Raw genomic sequence first — 13,639 nt, 5'->3', positions numbered from 1 at the left:
GGGGTTCAAAGTAATTTTCTTGCAAAAAAAAATATTTTTTTCATGTAATCAAAAAGTGTCAGAAAGGGCTTTGTCTTCAAGTGGTTAGAGGAGTGGGTGATGTGTGACATAAGCTTCTAAATGTTGTGCATAAAATGCCAGGACAGTTCAACCCCCCCCCAAATGACCCCATTTTGGAAAGTAGACACCCCAAGCTATTTGCTGAGAGGCATGTCGAGTCCATGGAATATTTTATATTGTGACACAAGTTGCGGGAAAGAGACAAATTTTTTTTTTTTTTTTTTGCACAAAGTTGTCACTAAATGATATATTGCTCAAACATGCCATGGGAATATGTGAAATTACACCCCAAAATACATTCTGTTGCTTCTCCTGAGTACGGGGATACCACATGTGTGAGACTTTTTGGGAGCCTAGCCGCGTATGGGACCCCGAAAACCAAGCACCGCCTTCAGGCTTTCTAAGGGCGTAAATTTTTGATTTCACTCTTCACTGCCTATCACAGTCTCGGAGGCCATGGAATGCCCAGGTGGCACAAAACCCCCCCAAATGACCCAATTTTGGAAAGTAGACACCCAAAGCTATTTGCTGAGCGGTATAGTGAGTATTTTGCAGACCTCACTTTTTGTCACAAAGTTTTGAAAATTAAAAAAAGAAAAAAAAAATTTTTTTTTGTCTTTCTTCATTTTCAAAAACAAATGAGAGCTGCAAAATACTCACCATGCCTCTCAGCAAATAGCTTGGGGTGTCTACTTTCCAAAATGGGGTCATTTGGGGGGGTTTGTGCCACCTGGGCATTCCATGACCTCCGAAACTGTGATAGGCAGTGAAGAGTGAAATCAAAAATGTACACCCTTAGAAATCCTGAAGGCGGTGATTGGTTTTCGGGGTCCCGTACGCGGCTAGGATCCTAAAAAGTCCCACACATGTGGTATCCCCGTACTCAAGAGAAGCAGCAGAATGTATTTTGGGGTGCAATTCCACATATGCCCATGACCTGTGTGAGCAATATATCATTTAGTGACAACTTTGTGCAAAAAATAAAAAATAAATAAATAAATTGTCACTTTCCCGCAACTTGTGTCAAAATATAAAATATTCCATGGACTCAACATGCCTCTCAGCAAATAGCTTGGGGTGTCTACTTTCCAAAATGGGGTCATTTGGGGGGGGTTTGTGCCATCTGGGCATTTTATGGCCTTCAAAACTGTGATAGGTAGTGAGGAGTAAAATCAAAAATGTACGCCCTTAGAAATCCTGAAGGCAGTGATTGGTTTTCGGGGCCCCGTATGCGGCTAGGCTCCCAAAAAGTCCCACACATGTGGTATCCCCATACTCAGGAGAAGCAGCTAAATGTATTTTGGGGTGCAATTCCACATATGCCCATGGCCTGTGTGAGCAATATATCATTTAGTGACAACTTTTTGTAATTTTTTTTTTTTTGTCATTATTCAATCACTTGGGACAAAAAAAATGAATATTCAATGGGCTCAACATGCCTCTCAGCAATTTCCTTGGGGTGTCTACTTTCCAAAATGGGGTCATTTGTGGGGGTTTTGTACTGCCCTGCCATTTTAGCACCTCAAGAAACGACATAGGCAGTCATAAATTAAAGGCTGTATAAATTCCAGAAAATGTACCCTAGTTTGTAGGCGCTATAACTTTTGCGCAAACCAATAAATATACACTTATTGACATTTTTTTTACCAAAGACATGTGGCCGAATACATTTTGGCCTAAATGTATGACTAAAATTGAGTTTATTGGATTTTTTTTAGAACAAAAAGTAGAAAATATCATTTTTTTTCAAAATTTTCTGTCTTTTTCCGTGTATAGCGCAAAAAATAAAAACGGCAGAGGTGATCAAATACCATCAAAAGAAAGCTCTATTTGTGGGAAGAAAAGGACGCAAATTTCGTTTGGTTACAGCATTGCATGACCGCGCAATTAGCAGTTAAAGCGACGCAGTGCCAAATTGTAAAAAGTGCTTTGGTCAGGAAGGGGGTAAATCCTTCCGGGGCTGAAGTGGTTAAAGACAGCCCTGAGTATAATGTGACTGTTTGAAGTCCAAGGCATTGGTACCTGAGGGGTGGTGGTGTTGGGAATAAACAAATAGCTTCTTGCAGGGCCAGACTGGGAATAAAAAAAACAGCCCTGGAAATGATTTCACAAAGGAGCAGATACCGGTCCCGCTGATGGGGTGGGACCTTCTATGGCCATGTCCAGCTCTCCTGGAGTAACTGCCTGTCTCCTGGAATCTCCTCCATGCTCTTAAGTGCCGGGAGACACAGCAAACCTTCTGGCAATGGCACATATTGATGTGCCATCCTGGAGGAGGTGGACTGCCTGTGCAAACTCTATAGGGTCCAGGTATAGCCTCATGCTTCCAGTAGTGACACTGACCCTAGCCAAATGCAAAACTAGTGAACAACAGTCAGAAAAGATGAGTAGGGGAAAAAAAATGTCAGTGGCCTCCATCTGTAAAACCATTTCTGTTTTTGAGGTCATCTCATTGTTGCCCATCCAGTGCACCTGTTAATCAGTTTTAGCTGCTTTTGGTGTTAATGAAATTAACAACCCCCTTCTGCTACTTAACTGACCACATCAATATCCCAGGAGTTTTATTGACTTGATACTATACTCTGATTAAAAAGTGTTCCTTTAATTTTTATTTGAGCAGTGTAGATAAGATAGATATGAAAGGGCTATATGTATAAGAGCAAATTCTGGTTAAAAGTGGAGCAATCATGAAGAACAATCCACTTATTGCTATTGTGATAAATTTGCCAGAATAAAGAAAAACTTTTATATCAGTGCCCCCTTACATTATTGTATTCACTGCCCCCTTACATCACTGACCCCCCCTCTCAAACTGGCCTGGTGTTTTTTGTTTTGTTTTTTTTATTTGTGTTTTTGTTTTATTGTGCTTTTTTGGCACATGTTCCCCAAAACAGTGCCAAGCCTACCCTTGTGTCATTTGTTGGAAGATCCACTGTACATTTGCATAGAATATGGCCAGAATTGACTTTTAACATTTATAGTGCAACCTCAGATTACGAGCATAATCCGTTCCAGGAGAATACTCGTAATCCAAAGTACTCGCATATCAAAGCGAGTTTCCCCATTGAAGTCAATAGAAATTAAAATCATATGTTCCGCATTGACTTCAATGGCATGCAATACCGCATGTGGCCAGAGGTGGGGGGGAGCGCCGGAGAGCCTCGGAAACGGACGGAAAGGCTCGAGGACACCTCGGCTGACCTCGGAAAAACTCTGAACGGCGCCGATTGGCGGCTCTGGCGCCCCCCCACCTCAGGCCAAACGCGGTACTGCACACGCTTTGGCCTGAATTGTGCCCGTTTTGCGAGACAACACTCGCAAACTGAGTTACGTTTTTTTTAAAATACAAGTGCTCTTATTGTGAAACGCTCGTTAACTGCGTTACTCGCAATCCGAGGTTCCAATTCCAATGATTGCTGAACCCTGCTCAGACTGAACCTGAGTACATTCAGCTCTTTCCTAATCAGCACTGTGCTGTGCAGAGTTGTGGGAGAGACCCAGGAGCTCCACCCACTACAGGCTGCAATCACAAAATTACAGGAGGAGGCGGAGACCAGACCAGTCACTCTGCACAAAGATAGCAGTAGTGACCGGTCTCTGTTACAGGAAGCTCCTGCACTGAAGCAAAGTTTCATTCTGAATAACGGCACCGAGCTGAAGGAAATACCCAAAATACACACAAATTTGCTCTCTTAAAGTTAAGTATTTTTTTTATCTTTCCAGTATATGTTTGCTGTTTACAGCTAACAAATGAAATCGTTTGGTGGTCACTGCTACCCATATATGAACATTAGTATTAGGTTCTGCATGGTTTGAGATTACCAGGTCCAGCAAAGCATAATTTCTAGTTGGAACCTCTATGAACCGGACAATAACTTGTCTTGCAATAGGTTTATGAATGTTTCTCTTTTATCTGTTCCTGCAGTGCCATTATTTCAGTCAATTTCCGGGTAATTAAAATCTCCCATTATTGTCACTGTGCCAGCCCTTTGTCAGGGCTGGGGCTCAGCCCTTCCTTCTCTGAGCTGGCCGCTCATTGCCAGCTCCTATCTCTCCACAGTGACTCAGCTGTTGATGATATCTTGCTCGTCAGTCCTGCCTACTTAAGCCGTCCAGTCCAGTGGATCTTCGCCTTGGTCAACATCAGAGAGATGCTCTCCTAAGTTCCTGTTTAAAAAGACTTGCTTTGCTGACATCCCTTCTGGCTCCAGATCCTGCTTGCTGTTCCACTACATTGATCCCTGACTTCTGGCTTGGCTGACTATCCATTCCGGTTACTGAACCTTGTTTTGACTACGTTTGTTCTTTTTACTTTTGTTATTAAACAAGTGTGATTTAACGGTACTTCTGTCTCGGTCTGATTTCATGGTTTCTGACACCCTTGCAGTCCTTTCTATCTGTGCCAGGAGCTGAGTCTCCACATCACAAATGCACGCACAGTGTTTTCCATGTATTCCATTGGCTCCAGTTTACAGTAGTGCAGTCAACAAAAGCTGACCATGCTGCATTTTTTTTACTGCATGGAAAGCATAGAATGCAGAAAAATGCATATTGTCCTGAGATGTTTCAAAATAAAGTGGAAAAAATGCACTGGAATGCATTGAGAAACACATAAAAAAATGTATCAATCCCAATGAGTCAAGGCTACTCCCACCCAATATCCCCTGGCTCTCTACCAACCCATGACTTATCCCCACCTGGTGCATTCAACTGACATGTGAATGTAAACCAACAGCGGGAATAGTGTTAAAAAAATGATATCTGCTATTTAAGAGGGATCCCAAAGAAACAAAAACAAAAAAAAGTGTGCCCCCCCCCTCCCCGTTTTCCATACCTGACCCAACAAGTTTTTTTATGGATTTAAGGGGAAACACAAAAAAAAGCATGGGGTTACCCTAAAATTCAATCCAGACCCTTTATGCAGCCTTGGTGGCCAGAAAAGCGGGGATAAGCATGCACCCCTGCAAGACATATTGGGTCACTTGCCCACAACATGGGGGGGGGATACCTTGCAAAGCACCTTGTCTCCATATTGATCAGGACATATTTTATGGGTTCCCATAAAAATATGGGAACCCCCAGATACTGACCCCAAAGTCAAGTAAAAGGGATTGTTCCAAAGTTCACAGCATCAGGTATGTAATGGTGTGAACAATTCCTTTAGCAAGAAATGAGTGGTGAATTGGTCATGGGAGCAGGAGCCTCAGCTCAAAGTCCTACATTGATCTTCTGCCATGGAATGGCACCTTGTGTGATTTTGATTGCTGTATGTAGCAAAGTCTAGATCTGCAGAATCTAGAATAAAGGTCCTCTTGGGCTGGGCTTCCTTCATAGAGTTTCCTGATTAGATCTACATCTAATCAATTCTAAAATGTTTTAGTATTGACACTTTTTTTTTATATATAGCTAAACTAGAGGAGTGTTCAAGAACTGTTTTCTCACAACATAATGTCCACCCTTCAGCCCTTCATTATCTCTCCCTGTTCACATCACTACATAAGAAAATGTTGTAAAACAGACTTTTTTTTTTAAGCAAAATCAGTATGCTTTTTGTCATATAAAAACATCAAGTCATAAGTGGAATGTATAAATGATTCCCTTTGTAGAGCAGCATGAAAATAAATCCCAAAGCCAGGAAGAAGGAAGGGGGCATATTATTTATTATTATTATTTATTATACAGGATTTACATAGCGCCAACAGTTTACGTAGCGCTTTACAACTTGAGGGTAGACAGTACAAATACAATACACTTTATTACAGTAGAAATCAGAGGGCCCTGCTCCTTAGATCTTACAATCTAAGAGGGAAGGTCAAGAGATACAAGAGGTAATAACTGTGGGGGATGTGCTGATTGAGAAGATAAATGTACAGTTGTTAGGTGGGGGTCAGATAGGCTTCTCTGAAGAGATGAGTTTTCAGGGATCGTCTGAAAGTGGATAAAGTAGGAGAAAATCGGACGGATTGTGGTAGAGCATTCCAGAGGATGGGAGAGGCTCTGGAGAAGTCCTGAAGGCGAGCATGGGATGAGTTGACAAGGGAGTTTGAGAGCAGGAGGTCTTGGGAGGAGCGAAGAGAACGATTAGGTTGGTATTTTGATACTAGGTTAGAGATGTAGCTGGGGGCAGAGTTGTGGATGGCTTTGTAAGTTATAGTTAGTATCTTGAATTTAATTCGGTGACTGAGTGGCAGCCAATGGAGGGATTGGCAGAGGGGTATAGCTGTCGCTGAGCGGTTTGTGAGGTGGATGAGCCTGGCAGAAGCGTCATGATGGACTGAAGTGGGGAAGAGCCTATTTAGAGGTAAGCCAATGAGGAGAGAGTTGCAGTAGTCGAGGCGGGAGATGACCAGGGAGTGGATTAGAAGCTTTATGGTGACATTGGTTAGGAAGGGGCATATCTAGGAGATGTTGCGGAGGTTGAGGTGGCAAATTTTGGATAGTGATAGAATGTGGGCCCGAAAGGTTAGTTCAGAGTCCATGGGTTGATAGTTGAGACATTGATATTGACAGAGAAGTCAGGGGAAGTGGCACCTGAGGGAGGAAATATCATGAGCTCGGTTTTGGATAGGTTGAGTTTGAGGAAGTGATGTGACATCCAGGCTGATATGTCTGCTAGTAGGTTGGTAATAGGTGAGGAGACAGATGGAGAGAGCTGGGGGGTGGAGAGATAGATTTGGGTGTCATCAGCGTAGAGATTATATTTAAAGCCATGGGAGGCAATCAACTGACCCAGGGAGGAGGTGTAGATTGAGAAAAGGAGAGGTCCAAGAACAGAACCTTGGGGGACCCCAACGGAGAAAGGAAGAGGAGAGGAGGAAGTAGAGTTGTAAGTGACACTGAAGGAGCGATGGGATAGGTAGGAAAACCAGCGAAGAGTACAGTCATGGAGACCAAAGGACTGGCGTTTATTGAGGAGGAGGGGGTGGTTCACTGTGTCAAAGGCAGCAGAGAGATCCAGGCGAAGTAGTACAGAATAGTGTCCACTGGTTTTAGCCGTTAGTAGGTCATTTGAGAGTTTAAGGAGAGCAGTTTCCGTTGAGTGTTGAGGGCGAAATCCGGACCGAAGGGGATCAAGAAGTTTATTCATGGTCAGATGGTCGCTTAGTCGGTTGTATGGTTGTAATATTATGTGGGGGTTGGTGGTGGAATCGTAGATAGGAGTCCTTGTGGTCAGCAGAAAACCTAGTATAGGAGAATAGATGGGAGGGTGCTCTGAGGCACAGTGAAAGGGAGACAGTGCTGGCATATTATGTGTTTATGAGGAGATTTGTCCTTCTTTAAATCACCATGATGTGGAGGCATAGGCGTGTGCACAGGGTGTGCTGGGTGTGCCTGGGCACACCCTAATCACCTTATGTGCATTATCGCTCTGTGTAGCAGCAGGGACATGGAAAAGGTCTCTCTCTTACTGGCTCTGCCATACCAGAAGTGCTTACACACTCCTCTTCCACTGTGCTGGCAGGGAGATCAATGTGTCAGGGCCATATATAGATGTGTGCACACACACGCATGCGTGTTTAAGTTTTGTGGTGCACACCCTAATGAAATAGGCTGTGCATACCTATGTGTGGATGAGACCATCATCCAGCTCTTCATCATTTGACTGAAACTAGAGCTGATTCTGGCATCTGGCCTCTCATACTGGACTCAGGCTGTGCTCTTCACTGTTTTAAAAACATTGTCTGGATGTGAGGTAGAGAGATACAAAGTAACATTTTTAAAAACATTATTTAGATATACAAAGTAACACTGTTTGTAAACATTATTCAGATGGACGATAGAGAGATACAAAGTAATTGGTGGGACAGATGTGCAGGAGGTACATTGGTGGGGCAGATGAGAAAGCGGGTTACAGTGGTGGGGCAGATGAGCAGATGAGTTCAGTATTAGGACAGATGAGAAGGTGATTCAGTAGTGAGACAGAAGAGCATGGGGGTACGGTGGTGGAGTAGATGTGCAGGGAGGTACAGTGGTGAGGCAGATGAGAAAAGGGGAACATTGATGGGGCAGATGAGCAGGGGGGGGGGGTACATTGATGGGGCAGATGTGCAGGGTAGTACAGTGGTGAAACAGATTTGCAGGGGGGACAGTGATCTGAGGTGTGAAGGTGCAGGAATTGGAGATGATCTGAGGCGTGAGAGTGCAGGATGTTAATATGTCACTATTACTTAAGTAGTTTACAGCATTTACTTTATGAAAAATCCTTTTCATGATTGGAGAGTGCGTAGTTTACATTTTTTTGTTATAAAATCGGCACGCTCAATTTCTTTGAAAAAATATTTCGGCTCACTGTACTCAAAAGGTTGCCTACCCCTGAATTAGTTTGTTATCGTAAGTAATGAGACCGTTATTGATAAATAATCAGGCAGTTAGCAGGAGTGTAAAGCCGTGTACACACAAGCGGAATGTCCGACAGAAAAAGTCAGACGGAAGCTTTTCATCATCTATTCCGATCGTGTAGGCCTCATCTGACTTTTTTTTTTTTAATTCTGAAAGACCTAGAAATGGAACACGTTCTAAATATTTCCTATGGAACCAATTCCTATCGGGAAAACCACTCGTCTGTATGCTGTTCCGACGGACCAAAAACGACGCATGCTCTGAAGCAAGTACGAGACGGAAGCTATTGGCTACTGGCTATTGAACTTCCTGTTTCTAGTCCCGTCGTACGTGTTGTACGTCACTGCGTTCTGGACGGTCAGACTTTGGGTTGACCGTGTGTAGGCAAGACCGCTTGAGCGGAATTTCGTCGGAGTTCCGTCAGAGAAACCTTCGGAGATTATTCCGACGGCAAAACCGGTCGTGTGTACGCGGCATAAGATTTATCTGGTCTATAGGGGGTGCAGGGTGAGAACTGAATAGGTTAAAGATGCAGAAGCATACCAGAAGCTCAGATGTCATCCAAGACAGCTGAATTCTTCCTTCAAATCTTTACTTTATCCTTATCTCACATACTCTAATACCTGTTCTTGGGTTCTCCCTCCTCTATGGGAAGCAATTCAGATTCCCTGTTTATATGATTGATGGAATGCACATTATAAGGTGATAGTGAGGGTTGTACTTCTTTATAGAATAAGGGAGCACATCAATGTAATCATGCCATCAAACTAAACCCACACAGATTTCCATGATGAAGCCCTGTGGGTGGGGCGAAACGTGTCGGTGGGCATAGCCTGGATGGAGCTGGGCTGAGGCTGCTCTCACTACTGTGACTATTGGGCTTCCTTTCCCTATATTGTGTCATCAAAGTAGTTATATCCCCAGCAACCCTCTATATAATAAACAGGAAAATGCCCTTTGCCCCCCCCCCACACACACACACACACACACTCACTGACAGCTGGCTGGACAAGTGAGGGGGCTGAGTTTGTGGCAGAGCTACGACTAAGGCTATTGCCGAAACGCGTCAGCTTTATAGTTTTATTGTCAGTCTGATGTACCAATAAACGACAATTCAAGGATTACAGTTTTGCCGGCTCTTTTTACTACTTTTGCATTGGAGTGTGTTGGGACACATCAAGCCTCTGCACCTGTGAGTGGACCTGGTGTATGGATTGAGTTGTCCCTGCATAGAGCGCTGTTACCTTTCTTCTTTTCCACACCTGTGAAATGGCCAGGACACTATAGGACCACATAAGATAACAAATCAGTGGTTGGCGAAACACAAATATCCAACCTCTGCAAAACGGTTCATAGGGGTAGAGAATCTTGTTCAGAATTCTCTAATTACTTGTAACATCATTTTTCTTTTGATGGTGATTTACTCTGAAGGCTGTTGATGATGATGACAGCACAGCGTACAGCATGGTGAAAACTGACGGTACAGCAAGTAAGACCTTTTTTTCATAAGAAAGAGAGAAATGAGAAATTATTACTGGGAAAATGAAAAATGCATTTGCTAAATGACGGGGAGATATCCCAACACTTACCGCCTTCTCACCGGAGTAAAGCCAATGTACAGCCAATAATTCCAATACTGCTGCCACCAACAGAAGAACAAAGAGGCGTTTCTGTGAATAGCCCTGGAAGACAATTGTTAATAATTTTACTATTATAATATTTTTTTAGTATTGATATATTTTTATCCTTTTTGACCTAAAGATTTAATTCCTTTAGCAACCGTGGAAGCCTCTCACTGAAACGACAGTGACGGCTGGTGGTATATTTTCTTTGCCGGGGGGTGGCAATCATTCCACCTGTCACTACCCCCCTCCCACCCGGTCCATCCATCCGTCGGTCACTGGTCCATCCGCCCCACCAGCCCCGCACATACCCCATCTAGCAGCTTCAGTTCCTTCTTGCGTCCCTTCCTCTGGCAGCTTCGTCCTCTGCAGCTTCTCTCGGCGGCCAATACGATCGCTTCTCCTCTCGGCCAGTCAGGTTGACCCGCTTCCTGATTGTCCGGGAGGAGAAGCAGGAGGACAATAGCAACTATTGCTTGGCTATTGTCACACAATGGGTGGGCTCAGGGCGCAGTGCTCTGTGCCCGGAGCCCACCCTTTTTTGAAGCCTATTAGAGCCTTTGGCTCTAATCATGTGCTTCTAGAAAAAAAAAAAAAACATTGGAATCCAATGCGTCTGGCGCCCCACATGTAGATTAGGCCCCTGTGCCCTGCATTACGGGCTGCCACTGGCTGCCAATGAGATTAAAACTTTACTGGGAAACAAAAGCTTGAATCTGATTGGCTGTTTTGGGGAAAAAATGGTCATTCCTCACTTAAGAGACCCCCCCTCTAATAACTGATTTTAAATTGCAGCACAGATGCTTGGGATGTGATTGTTGAACCCAACAGCTGATACTGAAAGGAATATGAAAGAAGCCAACGCTGATGTCAAGGATGCTGAAGGCTGCCATCAGCAGGAATGACCAAATCCGTGTAGCTGCACTCAGGAAACCAGACTGTGTAAGGGTTATTTACAATGAAACAAAATCTATCCAGACACCAGCAAACAGAATACAAAAAAGTAAAGATATACATTAAGTGAACCGTAAACCATTTGACACAAACCCCAACAAACTAAAGCATAGTAAACCTAGCTAGCAATTTAACTATACAAAATATACAGAAAAAAGGGAAGCTCGGATCAACGGAGTAAACTGGAAGTGCAATGAACAGTCAGAAAGGGGGGAACAGAACTGGGATCAGTATTAAGGGGAAAAGATATGAGGCAGCAAGGTACAGGATCCAGGACAGGAGCAAGATCAGGTAGGAATTAGGATAAATCAGAAAGCATGAATCTGGCTATCATGCAAAACACTGAAGCAAGAGGGACTAGTATAGGAGGGATAATTACCCTCTCAGCAGCCAGCATCAGACGAAGACTAATTATTGGGATCTTCTGGCTGCTGGGAGACACCTACTGGTGGATACTAGAACTACAACCTTCCACTCTGGGAACCACAGTGCCACCAGCAGGTGATCCAGTCCCCGACAACGGATCTCTTAGCTGCTTGACTGCTATGTTAACCCATTGTACAGGCTGGCTTTAACCTGAACCTGGACTCAGTGATAGTTCTGTCAAAATGTGCACAAGGTTCCTGCTATTCTTGAATTAGACAGAAGCCTACTCTGTGCTTTTTTCTGATTTAAGTCTCACATTACTACTGGGGCCTGAATTTTCCTGACTTTGTGGCTAAGCCTTGCAAACTGCTGTTCCTCTGTCCAGATAGTGGCCACTATGTGCATTCTTATTGGACAGATAAATGGCAGTTGGAGGAGCCTACTCAAAAACCCAAGAAAAGCCAAGTAACAGAGAAGAGAAACTAAATGAGAGGGGAACAGAAGGATTCTTCTAGTTAATAAAGGTCATGCAGTCTGTCTTGTCTTTTCATTGTTGAGCCTTTTACTTTAAAAAAAATTAAAGCCTACCTCTAGGAAACCTAAAAAATTATCCCTTGCATTAAACCTGCACTGCAAAAGTTAACTGCTCATTTTCTCTACGGGAGAGCCTTTGCACTATAAATCCTATGGGGCAACTGGAAGGGACAGACCCCAGTATCTCTAAACGTTCCTCACAATACAAAAAAAGTGGTCCTTTGAACGTCCAACTGTATAGATTATTGTTACTAGAAGGGTTAAATGTTTTATGTGGAGATCATGTAGATGAGTACAAAAAGAAAGGCGCCTCTAAGTGCAGAATTAAAAGTTATTTTCATATCCCCAAAATGATTCAAAACCCTTACAAGATCTGAAGAAATAAAAAGCATGTCATCGTTAAAAGCATGTCATCGCAGAAAGATATCCTAAGCCCTGGAACTGCGCGTTTCGGAACGTCTAATTGGTTCCTTTATCTAGAGGTTGATAAAGGAACCAATTAGACATTCCGAAACGCGTCCCTTTCTGATGACCACATCCGGCTGGTTGCCGTCCCTCACCACTAACGTCACTTCCGGGATCTCCGTCCATCGCAGACTCGGATAGTGTGACTACTCATTGGTTCAACTACAGTTCCAGGGCTTAGGATATCTTTCTGCTGGCAACTTTAGGATCCTCTGCCGCAGCATATGAAATACTGTAGCCCTGAGAACCTTCACAGGCTGGGGACCTTCCTATTGCCAGACCACCTGCACCAATAACGATGACATGCTTTTTATTTCTTCTTGTAAGTGTCTTTAATCCTTTTGGGGATATTAAAAAGCTTTTAATTCTACACTTAGAGGCGCCTTTCTTTTTGTTTTGATTCCTATTAGAGATTGCTCCTCTCTGTGAGTGCAGCCCTAAGTGTGAAAGATACACCACCGGACCCCCGTTTTTATATAGATACTGTCTGCTTGGTCTTGATGCTCAGAGCGCCCTTATACACTGTACCTGGATCATGTAGATCAGGCATGTCCAAAGTCCGGCCCGTGGGCCAATTGTGGCACGCGTTCCAGTTTCAAATGCCCCCACTGGTAAATTTGGCTATATATATCTTTTGTGGCCCCCAACGAATCCCCGAACGCCGCGGGGGGCCACAAAAGATATATACACAGATTCCTGCTATCTCTGAGTGGAAGGAGGGGGCGGGCGCCGCCAGATTACACAGAGCGGCGATCTCCTGTGTACCCGGTGATCAGTCACACACAGCCCCGCCCCCTGGCGCAGGATTGGACCACTGTTCTGTCTATCACAGGCGGGACTGTGTGTGACCGAGGCGATCGCGGCGCTGTGTAATCCGGCACTGACAAGGCTGCCGATGAGGAAGGATGTGCGGCATTCATTTACAATGGTGAGGTTGTATTAATGGGCAATGGAGAGGCTGCTGATGGGCACTGTGCAGGCTGCATTATATTGCAATGGAGAGGCTGCTGATGGGCAATAGAGAGGCTGCTGATGAGCAATGGGCAGGCTGCATCAATGGGCAATAGAGATGCTGCTGATGAGCAATGTGCAGGCTGCATCAATGGGCAATAGAGAGGCTGCTGATGAGCAATGTGCAGGCTGCATCAATGGGCAATAGAGAGGCTGCTGATGAGCAATGTTCAGGCTGCATTAATGGGCAATAGAGAGGCTGCTGATGGGCACTGTGCAGGCTGCATTAGATTGCAATGGAGAGGCTGCTGATGGGCAATAGAGAGGCTGCTGATGAGCAATGGGCA

The 13,639-nt window shown here is 44.2% G+C and overlaps 1 protein-coding gene across 1 annotated transcript in view; it reads right to left on the bottom strand.

Moving 5' to 3' along the window:
* Positions 1–5,698: 5,698 nt before the first annotated feature.
* LOC141148173 (uncharacterized) overlaps positions 5,699–13,639 on the bottom strand; it is a 61,558-nt gene continuing 53,617 nt past the window's right edge. Inside the window, exons 15-16 of the mRNA XM_073635367.1 lie at positions 9,990–10,082; positions 5,699–9,896 (exon numbers count right to left, since the gene is read on the bottom strand). Coding sequence (XP_073491468.1) covers positions 9,783–9,896; positions 9,990–10,082 — 207 coding nt within the window. The 3' untranslated portion in view covers positions 5,699–9,782. The remainder of the gene's footprint in view (positions 9,897–9,989; positions 10,083–13,639) is intronic.

The sequence above is a fragment of the Aquarana catesbeiana genome, linkage group LG06, assembly GCF_042186555.1.
Source record: "Aquarana catesbeiana isolate 2022-GZ linkage group LG06, ASM4218655v1, whole genome shotgun sequence".
In the NCBI taxonomy this organism is placed as follows: Eukaryota; Metazoa; Chordata; class Amphibia; order Anura; family Ranidae; genus Aquarana; species Aquarana catesbeiana.
This window is presented reverse-complemented; position numbering and strand designations above follow the sequence as displayed.